The sequence below is a fragment of the Mesoplodon mirus genome (assembly GCF_964341445.2).
Source record: "Mesoplodon mirus genome assembly, chromosome: 11".
Taxonomy (NCBI): domain Eukaryota; kingdom Metazoa; phylum Chordata; class Mammalia; order Artiodactyla; family Ziphiidae; genus Mesoplodon; species Mesoplodon mirus.
Window position 1 is genome coordinate 61,265,804 of NC_138987.1, and position 27,259 is coordinate 61,293,062.

General features: G+C 56.4%; 2 protein-coding genes and 1 long non-coding RNA gene across 4 annotated transcripts; 1 reads left to right on the top strand and 2 right to left on the bottom strand.

Annotated features, from left to right (window-relative positions):
* The first annotated feature begins 1,633 nt into the window (after nt 1-1,633).
* Nucleotides 1,634-7,743, top strand: NAB2 (NGFI-A binding protein 2). Of its 2 annotated transcripts, XM_082636632.1 has the most exons (7): nt 1,636-2,021; nt 3,479-4,352; nt 4,791-4,924; nt 5,262-5,313; nt 5,407-5,539; nt 5,745-5,936; nt 6,882-7,743. In XM_082636632.1, the coding sequence occupies exons 1-7, from the start codon at nt 1,939-1,941 to the stop codon at nt 6,989-6,991; spliced, it is 1,578 nt and encodes a 525-aa protein (XP_082492758.1). In that variant the 5' UTR covers nt 1,636-1,938; the 3' UTR covers nt 6,992-7,743. The 2 variants fall into 2 exon arrangements, with proteins under 2 accessions (XP_082492759.1, XP_082492758.1); XM_082636633.1 differs by lacking the exon at nt 5,745-5,936 and having other exon boundaries at nt 1,634-2,021.
* On the bottom strand, nt 2,035-3,470 carry LOC309812690. Its single transcript, XR_014295376.1, has 3 exons — nt 3,050-3,470; nt 2,736-2,815; nt 2,035-2,451 (listed from the first exon to the last, which is right to left on the bottom strand). It is a non-coding gene; the product is annotated as an uncharacterized lncRNA (long non-coding RNA).
* STAT6 (signal transducer and activator of transcription 6) lies at nt 7,697-21,296 on the bottom strand. Its single transcript, XM_082636631.1, has 22 exons — nt 21,003-21,296; nt 18,273-18,409; nt 17,723-17,861; nt 17,366-17,449; nt 16,807-16,945; nt 16,628-16,680; nt 16,307-16,455; nt 15,586-15,717; nt 15,279-15,467; nt 14,860-14,947; nt 14,605-14,727; nt 13,914-14,006; nt 12,992-13,198; nt 11,709-11,803; nt 11,476-11,612; nt 10,990-11,136; nt 10,709-10,772; nt 10,496-10,606; nt 10,210-10,302; nt 9,347-9,412; nt 9,114-9,242; nt 7,697-9,035 (listed from the first exon to the last, which is right to left on the bottom strand). The coding sequence occupies exons 2-22, from the start codon at nt 18,386-18,388 to the stop codon at nt 8,846-8,848; spliced, it is 2,544 nt and encodes an 847-aa protein (XP_082492757.1). The 5' UTR covers nt 18,389-18,409; nt 21,003-21,296; the 3' UTR covers nt 7,697-8,845.
* Nucleotides 21,297-27,259: the final 5,963 nt, after the last annotated feature.

Sequence of the window (27,259 nt, forward strand, 5' to 3'; positions counted from 1 at the left end):
GGCGGAGGATGTGCGTCACGGGGAGCGTGGGCAGAGGGAGGGCGGAGGCACGTGGAAACCCGGGGCCAGCCGCTGGCAGCCAAGGCTCTAAAATAACCGGAGAGGGGGGAGGGGCGCCCACACACTTAAGAGGGGTCGGGGAGTGCTCCCGGGGAGTGCGCCCGGGGGGACCCCGTGTAGCCGCACCCTCCAGTTGCGGGACGGAGGACTCAGCTCATTTCTATCACTCCCCACCCCCGTGTTTGGGGCTTAATGGCATGGAGAAGAGAATCTTGGCTACCCAAATTCCCCCCCCGTGATGCACCCCTCCTCTCCTGTTCCCACCGGAGGCCTAACGGTCCCCTCACCAGGCCGGAATGTAGAACCAGCCCTGGCCCACGCCACCCACTCAGAAGTGCGGAATGGCGGGCGGGGGTGAGGTTTCGGACTAGGGGGAACCTTGTTTCTGGCCAGTCCGCTCGCTTCCCGCCGCCTCTCCCCCAACCCCCTTCATTTCCTCGGGGCCTAGAGCCACAGGGCCGGTCGCTCAAAGCCCCCGCCCGTCCGCCCTCCCAGGCGTGGGCGGGAGTGTAATGGGAACCAGATGGGGCTGGGAGAAACAAAGCGGGGGGGGGGGTTGCGGGGAGGGGCTAGACTCCTTGAAGGAGCTCCTCCCTCCTACTCCTCTGTAGGGAGCCACGTTGGATGCAGCCGGCCCTTGCCCATCTTCCACTAGACTGTTGCGGGCGAAGTGCCCTAATAGACATCCCTAGAAAGGGTATCTCCCCTCTCCCAGGCTTGCCACACAATTCCTCAGGAGCAGGTCCCCATCCTCAGCAAATAGGGTGCGACGAGTAGAGCAAGGCGGGGTACCCCTCCCACCCCTGCCTGACCTAAAAGCGCTAACAAAACCCGACGCGACTAATCGCCGCGCGTCTAAGTGGTAGCTTCTAGCAAGACCCGCCCATTCCTGTTCGCCAAACTTCGACGGGAACTCAGGGCAGGGATGGAAGGACGCCTGGGTTTCCGAAAACGGCCTCTTCAAATAACTCCTTTTGAGGCTGGGGAACAGCGCGAGGATATGTAAAAGATTCCTGCAGAGCCCCACGCTCACAGACCTGCCTGAAGTGCACACCCTATGGGAATCAGATGCACGCGCGAAAGGAGCCGTGCACCCCGAGTCTCCAACAACTTTTCCGGGCTCGCTCCTAACATTCACAAGTACAGCACCGCGAGGCCCGAGTGTCGGCAGGCAGGCGTCCGCGTAGTTTAGGCGCCTGTGCCCGTCCGTGTGCTTCTGTGTCTTTGTGTACCTGTGCGTGGTTGTGAAATTCCGCTCTCCGCTCGGAGGGGAAGGGGGGTGGGAGTAAGAATGTCGCCGGCTGGGCTCTCACGTGGGTACGTGGGCGCGGAGAAGGCCGGCTGTGCATCCGGCGTGGGCGGCACGGAGCGACCTCGCCCCGCCCGCCGGATCCCCAAGCCCGCCTTCCACAGCCCAGCGTCGGTCACCTCAGTCCCCAACTCGGTGCCCAGGCTCCAAGTCCCCGCCCCCGCCTCCTGCTCCACACCCCCTCCCCCCAGTCTCCGCCTCTCTCCGTCTCTCCGCCGCGGCATCTCTGAGGCCGGCGGAGAGGCCCGGGCGCCCGCCCCCCGCCCCCGGCCTCCGCCCCCGGCTCGGCCCACGCCCTCCGCCCGCCAGGCAGCCAGAGCTGCGCCGGGCCTCGCTCCCCGTGCGTCCTGCGGGGGCGGAGGCACGGAGAGGCGGCAAGCGCAGCCGGGGAGGTGGGGGGGGCAGAGGCACAGACAGAGGCGCGGAGGCTCGAAGAGAGGAGACGTGGAGGGAGGGACGGAGCCCGGACAGCGGCGGACACGGCCTCGCGCGCCCGGAAAAGAGCAGCGCGCGGCAGGCGCTGAGCTCAGGGCACCGAGAGGGGCATCCCCGGTGGTCTGCAGCCGTCCATGCACAGAGCTCCCTCCCCCACAGCCGAGCAGCCGCCGGGCGGAGGGGACAGCGCCCGCCGGACCCCGCAGCCCAGACTCAAGTTAGTGGGCAAAGGGAAGCGCCGGGGAGTGGAGATGGGTGGAGCTGGACTCGGGAAAGGGGTCCGGAGGGCGGAGGTCGAGCAGAGGACGAGGGGAAGCGGGACGGGGGTGGGGGGTGGAGACTGACGGAAAGGGGGTGCGTCTTCGAATTAGGGGCCCTGGGAGCAGGCAGGAAGCTGATGAAGCTGGATGTGAAAGAGCAGTACCTAATTCTCCATCGCCCGTTTATTTTGTGCGCATGACCTGGCATGTGAGCCCCCTGCAAAGAATATGGAGGCTCCCAAGCGCTAGGGGATGCCCTGGAGCTTTAGCTGGCAACAGTGCCGGGGGAGGGCCACTCAGCTGGCTCAGTCCGTTGTCGGCACGGAGCGCGCGGCTCCGGGGTCCGGGAGAAGCCGGCGCCTTTGAACCAACAGAGCATCAGAGGAGCTCTGCAGAAACGGGGCATGCCTTAGGCGTCTCTTTCCATTTCTGTGGCTTGTGGGGGAGTTTCGTTGTGCGGCCCCTCCCTCAAGGGGTCTTGAGTCTCTCCCACACAACCCTTGAAGACGTGGGTGGAAAATGAGGGAGAGAAGGGTAGGCGGGAGCCCCCCGGCGGTGTTCGCCCACAGACGGTAGCACTGTGGGAGTGTGTGGGGGCGGACCGGCCCCGAAGCAGAACAATTGAGGCACTCCTCCTCTCTCCCGTGCCTGAGCTGAACGGATGGGCTTACCTATGGAGCAGGTGGGAAGGTCACTTTTGGGAGAGGGGCCAACTGAGGTGCACTGGGCGGTCTGGAAGGCAGGGGAGGTCCTGGGGAGAGAGAGCAAGAGTGGGCAAAGAATGCCTAATCCGTGGGAAAAGCTGAGCAGAGGTGGGGAAAGGGGAGCAGAGGATGTTCTGCCTAGCTCACTGAGTGGAAAAGGGCAGGGGGAGGGGCCGCACCCCTGTCTCTCAGCCACATAAGCAGGATACCACCAGGGAATAAAGCTGGCCAATAGTGGTCCTACGTGTCTACTGTAGGGAGGATGGGGGTCCTGCATTCACCTCAGTGTGCGAAGTTAACTTGTGTAATGTTGAGACTGCTAGGTGTTTAGGGTGGAAGGTGAGGACTGTGTTCTGGAAGAGAAGTTGGTCCAGCCATCCCAGGGGTGTGTGCTGGCTGGCCTCAGTGCTCAAGGTCTCCTTGCCCCAGGCCAGAAAAGTAAAAGCTGAGGATGGGGGCTTGGAGCCCTTGACTTCGGCAAAAACTGGTCTGGCTTTTGGTACTTCCGGGCAGTCTGGGATAGCACTGGCATGGCTATGCCTCTGAGCAGTGCCTGATTCTCATAGTCTGTGTTCAGGTCTGGGTAGAGAGAGCATTCAAAAGAGGGGAAGAGAAACAGGCAGGAAAGAGAAGACAGTTGTGAGTGTGGGTTGGTACCCAGCAAGGGAACTTGCACTGACTGCCCCCCTCCCTGTGCGCCTCCTTCTCAGGCCCAGTGCCCGAGCCATGGCCCTGCCTCGGACACTGGGGGAGCTGCAGCTGTACCGGGTCCTGCAGCGCGCCAATCTCCTTTCCTACTATGAGACCTTCATCCAGCAGGGAGGGGACGACGTGCAGCAACTGTGTGAGGCGGGTGAGGAGGAGTTCCTGGAGATCATGGCACTCGTGGGCATGGCCACCAAGCCCCTCCATGTCCGACGCCTACAGAAGGCACTGAGAGAGTGGGCCACCAATCCAGGGCTCTTCAGCCAGCCAGTGCCTGCTGTGCCCGTTTCCAGCATTCCACTCTTCAAGATCTCTGAAACTGCAGGGACCCGGAAAGGGAGCATGAGCAACGGGCATGGCAGCCCAGGGGAAAAGGCGGGCAGTGCCCGCAGTTTTAGCCCTAAGAGCCCCCTTGAACTTGGAGAGAAGCTGTCGCCATTGTCTGGGGGACCTGGGGCAGGGGACCCCCGGATCTGGCCAGGCCGGAGCACTCCAGAGTCTGATGTTGGGGCAGGAGGAGAAGAGGAGGCTGGCTCACCCCCGTTCTCCCCACCTGCAGGGGGAGGAGTCCCTGAGGGGACTGGGGCTGGGGGTCTGGCAGCAGCTGGGGCTGGTGGTGGTCCGGATCGACTGGAGCCAGAGATGGTACGCATGGTGGTGGAGAGCGTGGAGAGGATCTTCCGAAGCTTCCCAAGGGGAGATGCTGGGGAGGTAACTTCCCTGCTGAAGCTGAACAAGAAGCTGGCACGGAGCGTGGGCCACATCTTTGAGATGGACGATAATGACAGCCAGAAGGAAGAAGAGATACGCAAATACAGCATCATCTATGGCCGCTTTGACTCCAAGCGGCGGGAGGGCAAGCAGCTGAGCCTGCATGAGGTGAGGACCCCAGCCTCCCAGGATTGCTCTTGACTCCCGGGCCTTGACCTACTCACCTCTGAGAATCCTCATACTCCCCAAGTCTGTTTCATTGCCCCATGACCAGGACCCCAGGCCCTGATCCCCTCCCCTACCAACCTCAGCTGTTGCAGTGCTTCCCTCAACTAAGGGGGAAGCAGAGACACAGGCAAGAGCCCAGCTGTCCAGCCCCATGCCGATCAGGACGCCACAGGAGTGGAGGAGGCCCCGGGCATTCCTAGGAAGCTGTGGGTGCTGACCTCTGTTTTCCTTCCTCAGTAAGCTCCTGCATGGTGTTAAAACCCAAGCAAACATCTGATGGATGAGCCTCATTTGTCTGGTGGTGAAGGGGAGTGAGGAAATCTGGGCAAGGTAGTGGGCCAGTTAGGATTCTGACTGCTCTGGCGGTCCTCTCCACAGCTGACCATCAACGAGGCTGCTGCCCAGTTTTGCATGAGGGACAACACTCTTTTACTGCGGAGAGTGGAACTCTTCTCCCTGTCCCGCCAAGTGGCCCGAGAGAGCACCTACCTGTCCTCCTTGAAGGGCTCCAGGTGAGACCCCCTTCTTCAGGTTCTCCCTAGATCAGAATCCTGCCAAGGAGTTGGGTCATGTCCTGACCTCCAGTTCAGGTGCCTGTAGGCCTGCTTCCCACCCGCCTGCGTGTCCCTGCCTTTGGCCAAGTCCACTTGCCTAGGTCTGGCCCCACCTCCCATCCCTCTCAGGTCCCCTCTGCCCCCCACAACAACAGTGCTTGAGCTGGGGACTCCTGCTTACCCTTCATCTTTTCAGATCCTGGGAATAATGCATGTTCCCCCATCAGATTCTGTGTCCTGTCCACCATGTGTCCCTCCCCAGCCTCACCCTCCTTGTTTCTCTCCATCTTTGCAGGCTCCACCCTGAAGAACTGGGAGGCCCCCCACTGAAGAAACTGAAACAAGAGGTAGGTTTGCTAGGGTACATATAGGAGGTTAGGGCACCCTTCCCCAGCCCCCTCTCTTGCCAGTCCTCATTTCCCCATTTGGGGTATCCACAGGTTGGAGAACAAAGTCACTCTGAAATCCAGCAGCCTCCCCCAGGCCCTGAGTCCTATGCACACCCATACCGCCCCAGCCTGGAGGAAGACAGCGCCAGCCTGTCCGGGGAGAGCCTGGATGGACACTTGCAGGGTGAGTGCGCGTCAGAGCGCTTCTCACTGAGGGGGCAAGGGGAAGGCGTGGGAGGAGGGCGCCAGGAGGCCACTGCCTGGCACAGGGCTGGGAGGCCTGGCTGGGCGGGAGCAAATGGGCCTGGGCCCGTGGGGCTGGCTTTGTGGTTGAGGGTGAGGGTTCCGTTGACTGCGGCCCCCTACCTGACCCGTGCCCCTGCCCACAGCTGTGGGGTCGTGCCCAAGGCTGACGCCGCCCCCTGCTGACCTGCCTCTGGCGTTGCCAGCCCATGGGCTGTGGAGCCGCCACATCCTGCAGCAGACGCTGATGGATGAGGGGCTGCGGCTAGCCCGCCTCGTCTCCCACGACCGCGTGGGCCGCCTCAGCCCCTGTGTGCCCGCAAAGCCACCTCTCGCAGGTGAGGCAGCCAGCAGTGCCATCCCCAAACACCCCTGCCACCTAGGCCCCGCACAGCAGTCCTGGTGTCCTCGGGGCAGTAGCGTGGTGGGGCTCCAGCTAACCAGGCCTTGGGTTGAGGAGGGGGGAACCCTGCAGGCCTGTTCCCAGTGGGGAGCGTCTAACCCCAAGTGGACGTCTGTGAATGGCGAGCTTGGGGAGCAGGGGGACAGAGAATGGGGAACGAAGGGGAACAGGAAGAGCAGAGCCACCAAGAAGGCAAGTTTGGATGGAACTTCTACCAACGCAGCAGGGTGGAGCAGGCCAGGAGTTGGAATTGGAGGAGCCCAGAGGGGGATGCTTTGTGTGTGGATGGGGGAAGCGGGAGTAGGCAAGGAGGCCGGCAGAGGGCCGGGCATCGGCTGGGCTCAGAGTGACGCAGCAGACAAAGCCACCAACCCTAGCTTGGTATTTTTAAACTGTGTGTGGGTGGGAACTGGGGGCGGGGACTGACGGGGGTTCTTCTTGGGGGAGGAGCTGGGAGGCTGGCTTCCTGTGTCCCCCCTGTTTTGGCTTCTAAGAACCCTGTGGGGCATGGTAGGGTTGGGGGGGGCCCTGGGAGGAGGCCAGGGATAAGCGGGGGCAGCAGAGCCTGGGAAGGGGGGAGGGGGAGAGGTCAGAGCCAAGCCGCCCCCACAGCTCCTGACAGAACCAGAAATTCCAGCAGAACGGAGGCGGGAGAGACAGAAAGAGAGAGACACATCCAGAGACAGAAAGCTACACACAGCCAGCAAGGGGAGGGGGCGCACACACTTGGGTATGGAACCGCCCCCTAGACCAGAGGTGGGCAGGAGTCAGGAAATCAAGCTCATCTTCGCAGCCTTCTCTACCCCTACCTCTGTTCTCAGCCCCCCTCTGTCTGCAGCGTCCACCCCACAGCCGCCTAACCTATCCCTTCTGCCTGCAGAGTTCGAGGAGGGGCTGCTGGACCGATGCCCTGCCCCAGGACCCCATCCTGCTCTGGTGGAAGGTCGAAGGAGCAGCGTGAAAGTGGAGGCTGAGGCCAGCCGGCAGTGAGGGGGGGGACTAGCATCCTCAGACCCAGGGCGCCAGGCTTCTGGCTCACACAGACCCCTCCACTCTCCATCCCTGGCATCTAGTCACAACCCTGGATCCTTCCGCTGCCCTTCTCCTGCCTCCCCACCTGCCCCATGGGCATAGAACTATGGGGCTTCAAGCAATAACAAGCAGGGGCCTGGCGAGAGGACACAAGGAGGGTGCACGGTGCCCCCTCACCCTTGCCCAGAGCAAGGAGGCAAGAACTCTGCCTCCAGGGCACTTGGGATTCTCCCCTCCCTTACACAGCACACTCCCATCCTCTCTAGTTAGAATCAGTGACGTGAGCAGTTGGACTCAGTTTGGACATGGGGGAAAGGGGGACTTCCCTGGGAGGGTCCAGCAGCTAAAAATGGAAACGGTTTCCCCCCAGATCTGGGGGCCTGGGAACACTGGACCTGCTCGTCCCCTCTGCTCCTCCATTTTTGTGCTTCTAGTTTGTTTCTTTAATTTAACAAGTGCTGCAGTTTGCCCACCCATCCCCATCTTCCCCCCAAGTCCTCAGCGGTTTTCTCCCTCTTGCCCTCTCTAGGGGGGTGTGGGGTCCCCTTCACCGGCCCCCTCGGGAGGCCTGGGTGGACTCAGGGTCTCCCTCAGCTGGGATCTGGGCCGCAGCACCTGTCTGAGCAGTTAGAGCGTCTTTCTTTTCAGATCGTGTACAGTAGATTATTTATTTTGTTATTTTGGAATAAAATTTATTTTATGGCTTAGGATCTATGACCCCCAAGACGGAGAAAGGGTGGCATGGGGTTGGGGAGTGGAGGGAAGCTGGCGGTGGGTGGGGAAATACAAAAGAAGCAGCAGGTAGGGCCCCCAATACACCACGAGGACCATACACCCGAGTCTGGACCCCAGGCTCAGCCTCTGCCTCTGGGCAGGATTGGAGGTGTTGAGCCACCAAAGCTACAGCCACATAGACCCAGCCTGGGCACAGTCATACTCAAAGCTTAGTACATTTGGGTTAGCACACATCAGAGAGTCCAGTATACTCACTGGTATCTTGTGCAGTGTCTCACACTTCCAAACGTGTTGTCACACAGGCAAAATCAGAGAGGTACGTGTTCTATGTGGCCATAAAACTAACGTGTGTGACATCTATGTATTAACGTCTCAGGTCCACACACTTTCACAGAGCTATATACAAACTCGGCCCTCGTATTTCTGCACAATCTCATGCACATATCCAGAAGCCTCCATCTGACTGACAGGAATTTGGAGCTGATTGGGATTTTTTAATCTGGGCCAAACCTACAGCAGCAGCCAAACGTACAGAACCGCCTCTCTCCCAGGGTCTCCTGAACTGTTTCCCATTACCCCAGGGCTGGGGCCCAAGCCCATACTTCCATCCCTAGCCTCTGAAGCAGTTGTGTACACGTGTCTGTGTGTTTCCACATGTGTGTCCAGAGCCCTGGCTCGGGGCAAGCAGAGAAGCCCTCCGTGCTCTCACCTGTGCTCTGGCCCAGCTCCCTTCCTGCAGCCCCATCTTGCAAGGAGAGGGGTGGGTGGTGGGTGGGTGGTGTGTGTGTGTGCGCGTGTGCGCGCGTGCAGGCGTTTTGGGGCGTGTCTCACTTGGAACCTGAATTTCCCTTCCAGTATTTGGAAAGTGGAGGGCAGGGGTGTGTGGTGGGAGGGAAGGAGTAGATATGTTCCACCCACTGTACATTCTCCTGGCAAAGTCTTTTCCTCCTGACCAGGGAGTAGGTGGGGGTAGGAGGACACCCTCCCCAGCTGCTGCTTGGCAGCACAGGCAGGTGTTCAGAGCAGGTCCATGGGGGCAGGAGAGCTGTCTTCTCTGGGCTCCCCCTCCAGCTGGGATCACCAAGTGGGGTTAGCCCTTAGGTCCAGGTGGGACATTGAGATCCCAGACTGCCCATAGTGGGAGGGCTGCAGGAGGGGTTGGGCTCCCAAGGACCCTCCCTCTGACTCTCCTTGCCCCTCCAAGAGAAGCTTGGTGAGGTCCTGTTCAGTGGGAGGCAGCAAGGGCGGGAGCATGTCTTCACGGACCCTGCAGGGAGGAAGGAGGGAAGCAGTGGGATAGGCATGGCACCCATTCCTCAGCCTCCACCCCCAGGCTGATACTCACCAGGTGCCTTGAGGGAACCCTCCCACCGGCTGCCTCAGGCAGCTCTCTTCTGCCATGGTCACATCTGAGCAGAGCAAGGGCTCGGGGCTGGACACGGCATGCTCCTGAGGCTGGCACGGCAGCAGGCCCCTGCCGGGCCCAGAGAAGTAAGTGAGGTGGTGGCGGGGGTCGGGGGATTGAGGCTGGGAATGGATGAGGAGCATGAGCTCAGGATGGGGGTGGATGTCACTCACTGAGGGTGAGGTTGGTCAAAGGGCAGGCTCATCTGACTCAGGTTGGGCGGCATCTGCAGGTGAGGTCTGGAATCAGGGAGGAGGGCACAGTCAGAAAGGAAAGCTGGACAAGGGCAGGGTGTTGCAAAGTCAAGACCACTGAGTGAGGAAACAGTATTTCCAGCTCCTCATCCTGACGGCAAGCACTGGGCAATCCATTTCCACTTGTGAGCTTGGACTTCTCATCTGTATAAATGCGTATGCATTGGCGATTGGGGGCAGGAGAGAGAGGAGGGCTAGATTAGCTCATTTCTAATGTTTCTTTGGACTCTGAACTTTGCTGGCTCTAAGTACCCATGTCCCCACCCCTACCTCAACTTCTGGGAGGGGAGATGTCATGCCTTGACTGAGAGTAAGCACCTGAGTGCTACCTGGAGAACAAGTGTCTATGCCACTTCAGGGCCAAAAAGATACAAAAATAAAAATCAAGACAGCAGATAAATGACAGTAGCTTTCGGGGGCGGGAGAGATAATACTAATACATAGCTCTTCCTATGAGCCAGGTACTGTGTTTAGCTTTACACATACTATTAACTCAATTAACCTTCACAATAACCCTGTGAGGTAGGTACTGTTATTATTATTCCCTACTTTACAGATGACACATCAGAGTTAAGTAACTTGCCCAAAGTCAGCAAGTGGTGGAGCTGGAATTCGAACCTGGATCTTAACCACTAACACCTCAGTGGAATGGACAGAAGAGACACAGTTGTTGGCTTTTTGCCACCCCGTTCTCACAGAAGAGCCTTCCCTAACAAATGCAAGTGCCCATGCCCGTTGCAGGTGGGTATCCCACCCCGTTCCCCAGAGGTGGCCCCACTTACTCCTGGAAGGCTGGCAGCACATTGACCGATTCTTCCCGGGGAAGGGCTGGATATGAGGGGATGGAGTGAGAGCGTGGTGGGTACACCTGGGGCCTGGGGAAAGAAAGCAGACCCCTGATGCCAGCCCTTCTCCTGGACACCCCAAATCCCTGCCTCAACATGGGGAATCCCTTTCAAGGAAAGGAAATTCCCTACTTCAGCCCCCAGTGCCAGCTCTCCCAGCTGCCCATGCTGAAACAGCCTGCTGGCACAGACCACTCCCAGTTCTGTCTCTCAAGCTTCTTACACCATATCTGGGCCGAGCTGCATGTTCATGGAGCAGTCAGGGACCATTCCAAGATCGTAAGAGGGCATCACGGTAGGCATTTGGGGCTCGGGGGTGGTAAGTGGCTGGTCCCTGGAGGAGGGGAGGATGCATGTGTGACTGACCAGGGGCTGATGCCACCACCCCTTCCCCCAGATAAGTACTGGGCCCCACCCTCCATACCAGCACACTCACCTTTCCACAGTCATCTTGATTGTAGCTGGGACATAACCCCTGCCATCCTTACCCATCTGCTCAGCTGTTGTGGGGAGAAAAGGAGAGCCATGGAGTGCTTCTGGTTTAGGGAGGAAGGGAGGTGGAAAAGGTGAGCATGGCTGATGGGCAGGTAGCAGAAGCAGGGAGATGAAAATGGAGAGAGAAGTTGGGGATGACACACAGCAGGCAGGGAGGGGGCAGCTGGGAGCAGGAAGAAGGTGGACAACGGGAAGGAGTCAGAACTGCCAGCCCCAGCTCACGCTTGTAGTGGCTCCGGAAAGCCTCGTCCTTGGGTTTCTTGGGGTAGAGGTTTTTGAGCTGAGCGAGGTCCCGGATTCGGTCACCAAGTGAGCGAATGGACAGGTCTTTGGCAGAGAATGGCTGGATGTTCTCTATCTGTGGGGAGCCTACAATAGGAATGAGACCTTGAGTCCCCTCTGTCCAGACTTTCTTCCCCCTCCCCAACCTCCCCCCACTATTGGACTCATTCTCAATCTACCAAGGTAAGGAGGAGAGGAGCTAGGGTGAGGGTCCTGAGGGAGGGAGACCCACCAGTCTCCATTCCCACAGAGCTCACAGTGAGAAGGGAGACGTTTAGACCACAGAAGGAGGAAGAGAAGTTGGACCTAAGGAAGAACTTCTTAAAGATCAGGGTTGGCCTCAAGGAAGGCCAGGATGTTTCCTCGCCAGAAGAAACCCCAGAGGGCACAGGCACAGAGGCAGAGGACTGGCTGGGGTGACCTCACCATCCTGGCCCCGGATGACATGGGCAATGGTGATGCCCCCAATCTCTGAATCACTGAACCGAAGGAGGAATGTTCCATCAGGCTCGTTGAGAAGAAGGCTAGTGACGTACTGTTTGCTGATGAAGCCAATGATCAACCTGGCCAGGATGAGGGAGAGGATGTGGGTGGGGTCGCAGGGTGTGGAGTGGGAGCTGGAGGTATAGCTGCTCAGGCCACCTGGGGTGGGGACTCACCGATCTGACCAGTAGCTCCGGAGGCAGCGTTTGGTGAGGTCCAGGACGCCATCAAACCACTGCCAAAAGGTGAAGCCACGACCCAGCAGGATCTCCTGTGGGGAGAGGGGAGTTGGTGGGAGCACAGGAGCCTAGTTAGGGCAGGCATTGGCCTGTGAGTACCTACACGACAGAGTCACAGGACTGAGGGAACCACATTGGACCTGAGACCCCATCCATGACAATGGCCAACACTTAGGCTTACCATGTGCCAGGCACTATTCCATGCTCTTTTCATAAATTAATGTATCTGATCTTTACAAGCCTAGGGAGGTAGGTCCTGGGAGTATCCCATCTTACAGATGAAGAAATGGAAGCCTAGACAGGTCAAATAACTTGCTTCTCACACAGCTGGTGAGAAGCAGAGCTGGGATTCAGCCCAGGAAGTCTGGGCTGGGCCTCCTCTTAACCACTGTGCTCCACACCCTCCTGAATGAGGCCTGGAGGAAGTGGTGTCCAGAGAAGGCAGCTTGCAGGGTGTGAGTGTCCTGCTCCCTTTGCTAACACATCCTCTGGTCGTGTGGGCTTTTCTTCCTTCCTTTTTTAAAAAAGAGTTCAGTGCATGACTGCATTTACCCAGCTGGTCCTCACCCAAGACACCCAGACCTCCTTTTTCCCCTGTTCTTGTAACAGATCCAGTCCTGAGCCACCTTATTTTGGAGGCAGTAAAATGTAGTAGCTAAGAGCAAGAGTCAGAAACACGGTGTTCCATCCCAGACATGCCACTCACTTGCTGGGAGGCCTTGGACAAACCACTTAACCCCTCTGAGCGGGTTCATCCTCTGTAAAATGGGGGTAGTAGTACCTACCTCAAAGGGATGTTGGGATGATAACATACATAAACTGCTGAAGCACAGTGCCTGGCATACAGTAAGCTGTCAACACATGGTAGCTGGTATTATTGCATATGTCCCTGTGGGATTTCATCCCTGCTTTTGCAACAAGACCTATTTTCCCAATGGGTCAAAGTCATTTTGAATCAAAGCTGTGTTTACACACCATCTGGGTGAGTCACGCAGATCACTGGCAAAGAGGGAGGACAGAGGGCCTCCAGACCAAAACGGGGGGATGCCAGAGACCTGAGGGGTTTTCCTGCCTGGGCCATGACAGAGGCCTTCCTGATGAACGTGGTGGGGCATTGTGAAGATCCCAGCGGTTGATCCCTGGGCAGAGGTTGGGGAAGCCCTGAGTGCCCCAGGGATGAAGAGCTTGGGGGTGGGAAGTCCGAAGCTCAGGGGAATGACCTTGTTGAACTGTGACCAGGACACAGAACGGTGCTGGAAGGCCTCCATGCTGAGGCTGTTGTCGGTGAAGATCTTCTGGGCCAGGAAGAGGAAGTGCTCTGGGAGTAACCCCCGGTTGGTCCCCACCTCAGCCATGAACTTGAGGTTAAGAGTTTCACACATCTTCTCCCAGGGCACCCGCTCAGCCACCACAAAGGGCACGCGGTCCTGGGGGGAGGAGAGAAGGAAAGGGAGCCTCAGGCTGACATCCGCATCCCTCGTCAGCAGGGCCTTCATCCTCCCCACTTCCCCAAGCCTGCCCCTCCCCAGCCTTGTCCCCCTGAGCTTGCTCAACAAAGATGGTGCTTTTCCAAAGTAGTCTAAGGTGCTACTGCAGGATAGCTGTTAAGATTGGCATGAAAAGGGGACTTCCCTGGTGGTGCAGTGGTTAAGAATCCGCCTGCCAATGCAGGGGACACGGGTTCGAGCCCTGCTCTGGGAAGATCCCACATGCTGCAGAGCAACTAAGCCCGTGCGCCACAACTACTGAGCCTGCGCTCTAGAGCCTGCGAGCCACAACTACTGAGCCCATGTGCCACAACTACTGAAGCCCACGCGCCTACAGCCCATATTCTGCAACAAGAGAAGGCACCGCAATGAGAAGTCCACGCACTGCAACGAGAGTAGCCCCTGCTCGCCGCAACTAGAGAAAAGCCCGCGCGCAGCAACGAAGACCCAAGGCAGCCAAAAAAATCAATTAATTAATTAATTAAATAAAAAATGAAGTATGAAAAGAAATTGGCAGGAAAAGAGGTCAGAAGTACGAAAACAGGTCTATGAGACGGAGTTAAGGTCACTCTTATTTGAACATGCTTGCCAGCCTGCACCCCACCTCCCAGGTAAGAGCCCCCCCTGCCCCCGCCAACTCCAGGTCTTTCATCACCATCTCAGAGAAGGCGTTGTCCCACAGAATGGTGGCTTTGGCATTGTTGTCTTGGTTGCCGTGGACGATGACCACCAGGGGCAGAGACAGGGCCTGAAGGGGGTGAGGAAAGGGGGTTGTTCTTACTGGGGCAAGGGGCTTCCACAGAGGGCTGGCTCTGAGGGTGCAGGGAAGCTACTGGACTCACACAACATGGTTAAAAACTCATGGTATGTTATCGAGTGCTTTCTGAAGCTCAATTAGGACCTTACTGCAGAGAAGTGGTTATAAGTCAGTGCTATAGAGTCCCCAGGTTTCAAATGCCAGCTCCAACATTCAGTAGCTGTGTGACCTGGGCTAATTACTCAATCCCTCTGTGTCTCAATGTCCTCATCTATAAAATGAGGCTAGTAATAATACATACCTCATAATGTTATTGCGAAAACCACGCGTGTGTGTGCATGTGTGTGACTTAAAACAGTGCCCTGGTCTATGAAAAGTGCGTTAAGTGCCAGTTGCTCCTACACTGTCACTCCCGGGGGCGTGCACTCCGGTTCTTGCTCCCCCCCACTCACCCGGGCCCCCAGCATGCACAAATGCCAAACACACAGGGTATGGGGCAGTCGTGGAGAGTGAGGATGCAGGGCCCCAGTGTGTGGCCTGGAGGGGCACCTGAGGCCCCGCCTCGGGCAGGGCTGGGGCCTCGGTTCACCTGGAGCTGGATAGGGAGTTTGTTGGGGCTGAGCGTGAAGCTGGTGGAAAAGAGCACGGCACACTTCTCCTCGGTGACAGACTCTGTGCCCTTCCGTTCGCACCGCTTGATTTTCTTCAGAAGCTGCGGGGGGAGGGGGGGGGCGAGGGAGAGGAGGGTGAGGGCAGCAACTGCTTCTCCTGGGCTCCCAACACCCTCTCCAAGGAGAATGTCCTGGCCTGAGGACCCCCGCCCACTGCTCCCCAAAGGCCTCACCAGGTTCTTGAACAGGGCAGAGCAGCAATTCCCGGGAATGCTGTTCTCCAGGGGCACGGTGTTGTTAATGATTTCCCCAGTGCTTTCTCTGCCAGGCAAGTCAGAGAGTGGCTCATCCCAACTGGGCCAGGAGTGGCAGGAGCTTGAGTCCACCAGCCAATGGCCTGGACTACTGGCCCCTAATCTCCATCTCCGCACTTGAGTTCTTAAGGGAGAAGTCCCCATCTTAGCCAAATCATGATGCTCCCACCCCATTCCAGCACTGATGGGTCCCTCCCCTTCCTCCGCCTTGACTATCATACAGGGTCCCCACATCCCATGGCCCGCCCTCCGTGTCGTCCCCCTGTTCTTCGTGGTGCCAGTCCCCCAGGCTCCTCTGGCCTCCACCACCCTCCAGCCCCTCTCCAGCCCCAGCTTACGCTCCAGCCCCGGGCCCCTGGGGCATGCTCAGCTCCCTCGCCTGCTTCTCGGTTACCATGTCGGCCCTGACCATCAGAGGCTTGGCTGGGGCCGCCAGGAACCGCAGGCCCAGCAGGAATCGAACCCCGGCCTGGAACTTGGTCTGAGTCTTCAGAACCTGGGGGGGCTGCTTTTCCACCAGGAAAGAGCTAGGAGGAGTGAGGACACGAGGGAAGTTAGCAGCTGGGTCCCTTCTGGTGCCCTCCCCACAGCTCTGACCCTCTTCCTTCCTTGGGGTCTGCTCTAGGCCAGGCTGGGGTCTCATACCTGGTGATGAGGGTTCGCAGGACTTCATCCAGCCGGCTAATCAGCGCTGCCCGGGTCTTGGGCTCAAGCTCCCCACCAGCCGCCCCCACCTCCTGCTGCAGCTGGGAGTAAATGTCCACCAGGCTCTCACACCTGGGGACAGGACAGTGGTCAGGGGGCACAGGGTTTAGGCTGCCTGCTCCCCACCCAGAGCCCCCACCCCTAAACCTAGGAGGAAAGCAGGAGAGTGTGTGTGGAGGGGTGGGATGAGCAGTGGGCGTGGCTGCAAGGCACCTGGGCTAACGGAGTTGTGGGACATGCCTTGGCTCTGGGGAGGAAGGTTCCTTCTCAGTGCCTGGAAGCTCTGTGGAAACCCAGCTGCCTCTTCCCCAGGGCTCTGGTACCCAGGTCAGCTGCCAGCACATATGATGCTTTCGTGCATTTTCAAAGGTGCCCCGCCCAATAGACCAAATAGACTCCCCAGTCCTCTGGGCACGGGGCTTGAAGAGAGAATTGTGGGTTGGAAGGACTCCTACTTGTGCCCCGTCCGCCGGGTGCACGTATACAGGACACAACCTGAACAACAGTGTGTGTGGCTCTGCTGGAATGGGCTTCTCTGAGTCTTGACCCACCCCAAGACCCTTTGGCCTGGTTTTCCTCTCTCGCACCTGTGGGTGCTCCAGCAGGGACAGCAGGTGTCCACCCCCAGCCCCCCACCCTTCCCTGTCAGCCCTGCCCCAACCTCTCCTGTAGTGGGGCCAGGCTCTCCTCAAAGGGTGCGCCATTCCCTGCCAGCTGCTGCTGCCGTTTCCAAATCTGGATCCTCTTCAGCACCAGGGCCTGGGCAGCCTCCAGCTCCCCGACAGTCTCCTGCAGAAACGTGGCGAGGGCCTGTGGGAAGAAAGGGCCTGAGCCAGGGCCACACGCTTCCTCCTCACCCAGCTCTGGAGGGTAGGGCTCTCTTTCTCACCTCTCTGAGGTCTAATCTCCATCCCTCCACAGATTTGAGACCCTCACAGTCTGCCCTTGGAGCTCAATCTCCATGTCCCAGTCCATTACTCACCTCACTTGGCCCGGTCCCATTGGCAGGAGTTTCTATCAGGCTGTGCAAAGACACTGAGGGTAGGGGCAGAATTCAGGGGTGCAGATAGATTTGCGGTTCAGTCAAGGTTGAGATCCAAGAGGGGATCACTCCCACACACTCCCCAGAACCCTCTTAGGGCTCTAGGCCCAGGCTCCCACCTTGGCCTCCCTCAGCCCCAGGCTGCAGGGCTTTGCGGAGAAGACAGGCTTCCCCCACTCGGTGCTGCAGCCTCCGCAGGACTGTGTTAAACTTGAGTTCCTCTTGCTTCCAGTGGAAGGGCATTGGCAGGTGGCGGAACTGCACAGGAGGGAGAGATGCCAGCAGGTGAGACACTCTGCCCAGCCCTTTCCCCTCGGCCTCCACTCCCTAAAGGGGTGTGACTGCCATGCTCTGCAGTAAACAGACCACTTCCCTTGTCTGACTCCCTTCTCTCCTTGGACAGTCCTTCCTGACCTTTTGGAATTTCCTGAAGATAAGACCTCTCTCCTGGCAGAATCAGCTCCGTATCACTTGCTCTCTCCTTCCAAGGCCTCACTACCCTCAGTCCCTCATTGCAAGCTTCTCTGAGCTTAACTTGGGGCTCACTTTGACTCCTTTGGTCATCCTGGGCCTAGAACACTGAACTTTTCCTGAAGTTCAAATTCCTTCTAGTTTCTCATGGCTCAGGCTAAAGTCCCAGGGAGTTGAGCTGGGGTGGGAGGTGGGGTACCACAATACCTGTTCCATAATGGCTTTTTTTTCCCCTTGAAGTATGTGTCTGAAAGTGGCCACCAGCTTCAGGGGGTCCCTCTGATATATGCTCTATAGAAATGAAGGGTGGTAGACAGGGCTAGCCTGGCTCTTACCCATGTCTTTCTCCCCTTCCAATCCCCAGCCCCCCCATTCATGCATGCACTGAAAGGCAGCACAACTGTAGACTCCAGAAGTTTTCATGCGTTTGCATGCTTTTAAAATCTAATTTGCTTGCTAGCTAACAGCTAGCCACAGGAACACCAATTTGCTTCCAGCATCCAACCAATTTTCTTCCAGCATCCAATGCTCACCCCAGCCTTGTCCCCTCCCCTCCTGCCCCACCTCCAGGGTGCTGATGTGTTGCAAGATGGTGCTCCCCTCCCCCTGTTCTCCAGCCGAGGCCTGAAGACGCTGGATAGTGGCAGAAAGTAGGGCGCTGGCCATGTTGCAGCAGAAGGCGTCTGAGCCGACAAGGAATTCCCTGCAGGAAGATCAAGGATGAGGCAGCCTCGGGTCAGGGCTTCCTCTGCTCTACTGTTCCTTTACCCCACAGCAATCAGCTCAGCGGCTCCTTCCTCCTCTTGTCCTCCATCCAAGCCCTCTGTAGTCCTCAGCCATGTCCCTTGTTCCCCAGTTTTCCAGCTGTTGTGGGTAGTGCCCTTACCCCAGCTCTGACCTCCCTCCTCTTTGGCTCAGCCTCCTAAGGGGGTGGGGGACTCCACGTATCAACATGCATAGTCTGGTTGATGTGGCACAGACTCCCAGCTAAATCTGGACCATCGCACACGGAATAACGAGTCCCAAGTCTTGAAATGGGATGAAGAAAATCTAATGAGAGAGAAGGTGGGTGGGGGAGGACCTGGGGGACCAACATGGGGCAGCCAGGACTCACCAGGGCTGGTTCTCCAGCCAGTCACCCAGGAGATGCCGCAGGTGTTGAGGGAAGTCGACATAGAGCCGCTGCAGTTTTTCTGGGGGCATTTTGGAGACCAGACCCCACAGAGACATGATCTGGGGTTTGGAGGGTGCCTGGAGAAAAGGAACAAGCCTACTTGGGCACTCTGAGAGGTGCCCAAGAAAGTTGGTTCTTGTTTGGGGGCAGCCAGGGACCTCCCGTAGACAGCCCTCCCAGAGACCGTCCCCACCACCACTCAGAGCCAGACCACCTCAAACCAGGGACATCCCTAGCCAATGCCTCAGACAATGTAATTCCTTCAACGGTAGACACAGGGGTGATGGGGTGGGAAGAGCTCAGCTGCAGCCAGAGGGCAGGGTGGGAGACGGGGGCGATGGGGCAGTAGGGAAAGCTCTCTGAGAGAAGACAGAGGATGTAGGTTGTAGCTCTAGGCCTGGCTCTGGTTCTGTAGGCAAGAAACCTCCCATCTGTGGACCTCAATCTTCTCATCTATAAAATATGAGGCTTGGATAAAGTGCAGAACTTTCCAAACTTTTTAAAGCAGTAGACAATTTTAGTTTTAATCTGTGGAATCCCAATTATATAAAATTGGAGTTTCTCTGTTGAAAGCAAGTGTGGTAGGCCTGGAATTCTACTGCTTCTTACTTCCCTCTCCCCACCTCCTGACCCCAAAGGTTCCCTGGAGAAACCCCTCAAAATTCCAGGGTTCCATGAGAGAATCTGAAAACTACCTGGCTAGATGATAAAGAAGAGGATGGCAGAGTAATAATAGCTACCATTTATTAAGCACTTACTATGTATGAGGCATTATACTGAGCTCATTACCTCATTAAAATCTTGCAACAATTTTTAAAATATAGAACTATCCTCTTTCACAGGTAGAGAAACCGAGCTCAAGGAGGTTCTCCAACTTGCCGAGGCCACTCAGCAAGCGATTTGAACCCGAGAGAGGATTAACCACCACGTTGTGCTGTTAGGATGCCTTCCAGATCCAAATCCCATAATCCTAAGGGGGGGGCATGGGAGGAGAATTGAAGAAGAGGAGATTGAGCAAAAGGAAAAGTAGAGAGAACTCAGGAAGATGGTGAGAGATTAGAGAAAAAAGTGGGGTTAATAAGCCTTCAGTGAAAAGCCTAGAAGAGGGGCAAGGAGGCTAGAGGGCTACAACGAAGAGAAGAAAAGAGGGCAAGAGGAAAGGAGATGGGAGGGTAGGGGAGAGGGCTGCCTCCCCATTTCTGGGTGGGCCACAGGGTGGGGTGGGTAAACCAGTGGTTTCCCAGGGGTCTCTCAGTTTCCAGTTTCTCAAAATATCCCTCTTCCCAGAGATGACAGAAAGGATGGGGATGGAAACTCCCTGGGTCTCCCCCAACCTGGTAACCCCAAGTTTTCCTGCTGCACTTTTAGCCCCTCCTCTCTCCCACGACTCCCAGAGGGACGGAGAACAGAGGGGCCCCTTTTCTGGAGGTTCCTGTCCCTACCCCCAGTCCCTATCCCCTTGAGCTCTTTTCTCCCAAAGGCAGAATCCTCCCCCCATTCTGCTCAGGGTCCTCTAATAGACCTTTCTCTACATCCACCTTGGGGTGAGGCCCTTTTTGGTTTGTATTTCAAACTCAGGGGAGGACTCCATCTCTCTCTTCCCTCTTCCTCTCCTGTGTCTCACGGTGCTCAGACCTTGGACCTCTCTCCCTACCCTACTGGGGACTGAGGCGATGCCTAAGCCATAGGCAGCCCCCCTTTCCTCTACATGCCCCTGTTGAGTGACCAGGTTCCTGGCCTGGCCCTGGCTTCAGATCTTTCCCACTCCATCCTCAGGCAGCAGGGGGCCAGACTTTCCCCCAGCCACACCCAGTAACCAGGCTGGGTCAATCGGCCGGCCAGGCCAGGGGCACCTGCTGTAAGCCCCCAACACCGGCAGGGAGGGAGGAGCCGCGGCCTGAGGGGGCGGGGCCAGTGTTCCCTTCCCAACCGGGAAGGGAAACCCAAAACCCAACGTCCAGGATCTTCATCAGCCCTCTTCGTGGCCTAAACCTCACCTCAACCCTTACATTCCCGAGCCCTTTGACCGTGGGACCACAGGACCAAGAGTCAAACGAGCTTCTCTGAGTTGCCTAGTGTGTGTCTGCGGCGGCGGGGGGCCGGGAGGCGGGGCCAATTCAGCAAGAGTAGGGTTAACTCCGTGACGTGGCCGCGCCAAAAGTGGAGCAGTTTTGAGGGGGGAAATTCCCCCTCCTCTGGGACACCATGAGGTCTGCATCTGGGGCTCGCTCACCCGCTAGCCACACCCTTGAACAGGAACCTTTTTGGGGGGCCCGGTTTGTCTAGGACCTACTGCCCTCTGGTATCAGCGTTCTAGGGAGGGGCGGCCACCTCCCCCCAACCCAGAAGGCAGAGGGGCACCTCCTTGCCCTCCTTTCCCTGCCTTTACATGTCCCTGGAGGTGTGGGGAACGGGGTGTATGGAAAAAGTGACCCACGGTGGGGAGCGGGGGAGGGGAAGTGCTGGGCCTGTACTCACCCCAGATTCTTCTGATACTTCGAAACTGCCAAAACTCAGTACCACCAGCCACCAACCCCAGCTGAAAGAATTTCTTGGGGACCATCCACTCTGCCCAGGGAGGATCCTGAGAGGCACTCCCCCCAACCCACCGCTCCACATACTCATAGTCAGAGGCCCCCCACCCTCCCCTCCTTGGAGGCATCCCCTCACCTTGCCAACCCCTCTGCTGTCTTCTCCTTCTCTCAGCAGGCACTGCCAGGCCCCATGGGTCTGTAGTTCTGTCCAGCGGGTTCAGGGCTGGCCCTGCTAGCACCCCCCCTCCACCTCCAGCACCAAAAAGAAAAAAAATACACACACACACACACACACACACACACACACACACTCCTCTCCCGTCCTTCCTCTTCAGTGTAAGCAGTGGCTGCCTCAGCCCGCTGTTTCCGGCTTCTCCGACTACCCAGGTCCCTCCCTGGAGTTCTGACGACACAGACAAGGGAAAGTGGGCTGGAGGAGGAAGAGGAAGAAAGTGGGGTGAGCTTGTGTGCCTCCGATACCGGGTAGGGGAGCATGGGGTGGGGGGAGCCAGGACTGGGGCTTGGGGGCCTTGGGGCCAGGCTGGAGGGGAGGCTGATCCCCACTTACTCTGTGCCCCCCCAAAAGCAATCAACTTTCCTCCAGAAAGTCACCCAATATCAAGCCAGAGACGTGCCGCCCCAAACTGCCGCTCCCATACTCAAACTTTCGCAGGGGCGGGGGGGTTTGGGCTCGCAAGGGACTGGGCTCCCCTGTGGCCTCTGGAAAAAGAAATCCCTCTGGGCTCTGCGCTACCTCCAGTGGAGGACCCTGAAAACGGCCAGGGAGCTGGAACTCCTAGGTCCCCCTTCCTTCTTGGTGGGGAACGCCTTAGTGGTCTCGTGACCGCTGATGGGAGGGAGTGGGGGAGGGGAAGCCGAAGCTCACAATTCTGTAGGACTCCAGGGGTCCCTCGGACTGAAAATCGTTTCTGCCCCTCCTCACAGGGTACGTGGGAGACGGCACAAGCTGGAGTTGCTGCCTGTAGATTCCCAAGGGACAAGTTTGCATGTGAATCTGTGGTGCAGCTTTGGTGAAGCTCCTATCTGTTTCTGGGGTAAACACTGAGACACAACCAGAAATAAACACACACATACTCAACTTCCCCAGCCAGAAGGACACCACACACACACACACACACACACGCTTACATACACGTGCAGGCAGGCTCACAGACGTGTCAGCACTCAGAGCCACATGCAGTCACAAGGAGACACACTCACATACACAAGGCTTGCTCAGCTTCTGAGTCACCATCTAGTTATTTAGTGGATGGTTTCTGCAGCTTTTGCTGGAGGAGGAGCTGGAGCTGGCCTAGGGACCCAGAGAGCCCTTCAAGCCCAAAAACCTGAGAGAGGGGTATGGGGATGGTGGAAGGTGGGAGGAGGCTTCTATTTCCCTCCTTTCTTCACAAACAGGGCTGGGCTCGGGGACCAAAGCCAGGCCTATGCTGCCCCCTGGTGTCTGAACTGATTCCCAGAGCCCAGCTCCCCCCCCTCCCCTCCACGTGGATGGGCAAGTGTGTGCAGCGGCGCGCCCAGCCAGGCAGCAGACGGTAGCAGTTAAGAACTTGGCCTCTGCGGACAGGCTGCATGGGTTCAGATCCTGCCAACGTTGCTAACTGCACAACTCTGGGCAGTTTACTATCTGTGCTTCAGTTTTGTCATCTGTAAAATGGAGCAAATAATGGTCTTAACTTATAAAGTTGGGAGAGTGAAATGCAATAATACATGTGAAGGCTTAGAACAATGCCTGGCACATAGTAAACGTTAGGCACTATTTTTATGTCCCAGAATTAGCCAGACAGGAGGAAGACAGAAGGGCCTCCATCCTACCTAGGGTCCCCGGATTTGAGGGTAATATTACCGCCACAAAGGCAGAGGCTATTGGAGGTATGTTTATGTATTTATTGTGTCTGGAAGGCAGCCAGTTGAAAAGGAGGGAGAGCCGGGGTGGAGATGGCAGGCAGGCAATCTGTCCATGGGTTTAAACGGCTAGGATCGCAGCATGCGCACAAAGGCACTCATGACACATCCACTTTGTGTGTGCTCCCAGGTGCCCACTCTGCCTGCAGACATCCACAGACAATGGCTGAATTCAGGCTTTGCCACCTAAGGGTCTCCGGAGGGCCAAGTCCTTCAGAGCTTTGGCAAGAGGAGGAGAGGAGTGAACTTTGGCTCTTTTTGAGGGATAGGAAGGTGAGGAGCACGTACTGGTAGTAAAACAATATTTATTATCACCTTCTCTAACTGATTGCCCTGATGGGGACACTGTGATGTTGTCAAAGGAATTTAGAGGCATATCTGACACGGGTCTGACTCCATTTAAAAGCTTTGTGACTGTGTGTCAACCCCTCAAATGGAGACAAAAGCTATACCTACTTGACATGGCCTAGGCCAGGGTGAGGTGTCGAGGGTGCCAAACTGGAGAAAGCACTCATCTTCAGGTGGTGCAAGTAAGTGGTTGGCTAGACTACTGGTAATGACACCCCCATTTGCATGACCCTGAGAGTGAGTGCTTTGCTTGCCTCACCCTCCTCCGGGTCCCACCATCCCTCCACTTTCTGTAAAGATCGCATGAGGGGGCTTCCCTGGTGGCGCAGTGGTTGAGAGTCCGCCTGCCGATGCAGGGGACACGGGTTCCTGCCCTGGTCTGGGAAGATCCCACATGCCGCAGAGCAGCTAGGCCCGTGAGCCATGGCCGCTGAGCCTGCGCGTCCGGAACCTGTGCTCCACAACGGGAGAGGCCACAACAGTGAGAGGCCTGCGTACCGCAAAAAAAAAAAAAAAGGTCGCATGAGGGAAAGCCGAGGAAAAAAGCATTTTGAAGTCTATGAACTGCATGTTGCAACCCAATAGTGAGTCACAAAATCAGTTTGGTGAGTGTATTCGTTTGCTAGGGCTGCCATAATAAAGCACCACAGCTGGGGGTGGGGTTGTGGGGTTAGACCGCAGAAGGAATTCATTGTGTCATAGTATCAGAGGCCAGAAGTCCAAGGTCAAGGTGTTGGCAGGGTTGGTCCCCTCTGAGGGCTGAGAGAGAGAATGGGTTCCAGGCCTCTCTCCTCGGCTTGTAGATGGCCATCTTCCTGTTAACATGGTATTCTCCCTATATGCAAGTCTGTCTCCAAGTTTCCGCCCATTTTTTACTGCACCACGCAGCTTGCGGGATCTTAGTTCCCCGACCAGGGATCAAACCTGGGGCCCCGGCGGCAATGAAAGCACCGAGTCCTAACCACCAGGCAATTCCCAAGTTTCCCCTTTTTATTTATTTGTTTGTTTGTTTGTTTGTTTGTTTGTTTTTTGCGGTACGTGGGCGTCTCACTGTTGTGGCCTCTCCCGTTGCGGAGCACAGGCTCCAGGCGCGCAGGCTCAGCGGCCACGGCTCACGGGCCCAGCCGCTCCGCGGCATGTGGGATCTTCCCGGACCAGGGCACGAACCCGTGTCCCCTGCATCGGCAGGTGGACTCTCAACCACTGCACCACCAGGGAAGCCCAAGTTTCCCCTTTTTATAAGGATACCAGTCATATTGGATTAGGGCCCACCCTAAGGACCTCATTTTAACTTGATTACCTTTGTAAAGGCCCTATCTCCAAATAAGGTCACATCCTGAGGTACTGGGGGTACCTCATATGAATATGAGTTTTTGAGGGACATATGAATTCAATGTATTAATATACAAATTTTCGAGAGACACGGTTCAACCCATAACAGTGAGCCTTGACCATCACTATTTTTTTTAATGAATTTATTTATTTATTCATTTATTTTTGGCCGCGTCGGGTCTTCACTGCTGCGCGGGGGCATTCTCTAGTTGCAGTGAGCGGGGGCTACTCTTCATTGCGGTGCACGGGCTTCTCATTGCAGTGGTTTCTCTAGTTGCGGAGCACGGGCTCTAGGTGCGTGGGCTTCAGTAGTTGTAGCATGCAGGCTCAGTCGTGGCTCGCGGGCTCTTGAGCGCAGGCTCAGTAGTTGTGGCTCACGGGCCTTAGTTGCTCCACAGCATGTGGGATCTTCCTGGACCAGGGATCGAACCCGTGTCCCCTGCACTAGCAGGCGGATTCTTAACCACTGCGCCATCAGGGAAGTCCACTGACCATCACTTTTTTAAAACAAAGTATGATAGAATAGAAAATATCAGAATGTATCACACAAAGTGAGGATAAGTGATGTCTAATGAAATTTGTTTCTGTTTTATATATTTATCTGAGTTCTAGGTCTTGATGTAAAAGATACTTTTCAGTGCTGGTTGTGATAAAAAAACAAAGCACCATTTGGATGTTGGTAACCATCACATATCACTTTGCATTGCTTTTTAATTATGGGTACATCCTTCTCTGACAAGGACATAAGCTCCCAGAGGGCGGGGACACATATCATCCTGTAAACTCTGCTATGCAGCTAGAAAAAAACAAAATTCATCCTCGCTAGTGAATACAAAAACTACCATTTACTGAGTGTTTACTGTGTACCTGGTGCTGGGCTGTTTTACATACACCCTCTTATATGAGGACTAAACAGTGATGGATTGATGGCAGGAACTTAGTATATTTCACAGACAAGGTGAATGCGCGACACATTCAGGAACACTGGGCAGCACCCTGGGGTTTGTGGAGGATTGAGGGATAGAAGGAAATTTTCATAGAAGAGTGTGGGAAGGTGCTGTGGGCCCCTAGGCAGCTCTGTCTCCCAGGCCTTTTCTATTCTCCCCAAATTTCCATCCACCTTGATACCAACTCACCATTTAGATTAGAGGAAACAGAGGCTATCAGTTGGAAACTCCTCCAGTTTCCTGCTGTCTGCCAACAGGCATTTCATCAGCACCTGCACCGTCCCTTCAGGCTCAGAGCAGAGGGTGTCTCTGTCCCTGCCCCTGCCCAAAGTATGTTTCTCCACCTGTGCTCAGGCCTTCTCCTTCTGCCTCCCCAGGCACTGTTCCATTAATTGTCCCCTGCATCCTCCAAATCTCCAGCCTCTCATTTGCTAATTATTACAGCTCTTTTTTTTCTGGCCGTGCTTTGAGTCTTGCGGGATCTTAGTTCCCCAACCAGGGATTGAACCCGGACCATGGCAGTGAAAGTGCCAAGTTCTAACCACTGGACCACCATGGAATTCCCTATTACAGCTCTTTACCCTCAGCATATAAACATGTTCAAATCCCTCCACCTTTAAAAAAGTGAATCAGGGCTTCCCTGGTGGTGCAGTGGTTGGGAGTCCACCTGCCAATGCAGGGGACACAGGTTCGAGCCCTGGTCCGGGAGGATCCCACATGCCGCGGAGCGGCTAGGCATGCACCACAACTGCTGAGCCTGTGCTCTAGAGCTCGCGAGCCACAACTGCTGGGACCGTGTACCGCAGCTGCTGAGGCCTGCACACCTGGAGCCATGCTCCGCAACAAGAGTGGCCCCCGCTCGCTGCAACTAGAGAAAGCCCGCGTGCAGCAACAAAAACCCAATGCAGGGCTTCCCTGGTGGCGCAGTGGTTGAGAGTCCGCTGCCGATGCAGGGGACACAGGTTCGTGCCCCGGTCCGGGAAGATCCCACATGCCGCAGAGCGGCTGGGCCCGTGAGCCGTGGCCACTGGGCCTGCACGTCCGGAGCCTGTGCTCCACAACGGGAGAGGCCACAACAGTGAGAGGCCCGCGTACTGCAAAACAAAACAAAACAAAACCCAAAAACAAACCCAATGCAGCCAAAATAAAAATAAATTTATTTTTTTTTTTAAAAGTGAATCAAACTGATAGCAAGCAAACAAAAGCAATCCTCCCAGAATCTGTGTCCAGTTAATTCTATAAAAATTTTGTTGGGTGTCTGTTCTTAGGCTCTTATAGCTGAGAGGGGGAGTCAGATTTGTCAACAATGATACAACAGCATAATTGGGGCTGTGATTCCAGTGAAGCACAGGGTGCTGTGGGAGCATGTGGAAGGGGCACCTAAACTAGGTAGGGGATAGGAGAGATCAGGGAGGTGATGCCGGAACTGAATCTTAAAGGAAATTAAGATTCAGGAGTTACTGAGGCAAAGAACAAGAGGAGAGTTAAACCAGGAAGGGGATCTAGCATGTGCAAAGGCATGGATACTGTGGGAGCAAGGTACCTTCTGGAAATGGTAGTAGTTGGCAATGGGGAACATTAGAGGATTTAGGGCAGGTAAGTAATATGATGAGATTTAGTAGAGACCACCCTGGCTGCGGCGTGGAAGATGGATTGAAAGAGTAAGTCTGAAGCCAGGAGAACTGTTCAGAAGGTTAATAGTAATGAAGAAGGAGACCATGTGATGGAGGAGGAGAAGTGAAGCATTGTGGAATCGAGGCCGGTTAGGAAGAGAAGTAAAGACATGAGGAGCCAGTGGGAAAGGAAAGAACAGAGTCAAGGAACTGGAAGTCTCAACCAACCT

Coding starts and splice junctions, on each gene's coding strand:
- NAB2 (XM_082636632.1), top strand. CDS start 1,939: ATGCACAGAGCTCCCTCCCCCACAGCCGAGCAGCCGCCGGGCGGAGGG. Junction 5,314..5,406: donor TGAAGAAACTGAAACAAGAG/GTAGGTTTGCTA, acceptor GGGTATCCACAG/GTTGGAGAACAAAGTCACTC. Junction 5,937..6,881: donor CGCAAAGCCACCTCTCGCAG/GTGAGGCAGCCA, acceptor TTCTGCCTGCAG/AGTTCGAGGAGGGGCTGCTG.
- STAT6 (XM_082636631.1), bottom strand. CDS start 18,388: ATGTCTCTGTGGGGTCTGGTCTCCAAAATGCCCCCAGAAAAACTGCAG. Junction 10,607..10,708: donor ATCAAGATGACTGTGGAAAG/GTGAGTGTGCTG, acceptor CCCCTCCTCCAG/GGACCAGCCACTTACCACCC. Junction 9,413..10,209: donor GTGCTGCCAGCCTTCCAGGA/GTAAGTGGGGCC, acceptor CCCTGATTCCAG/ACCTCACCTGCAGATGCCGC.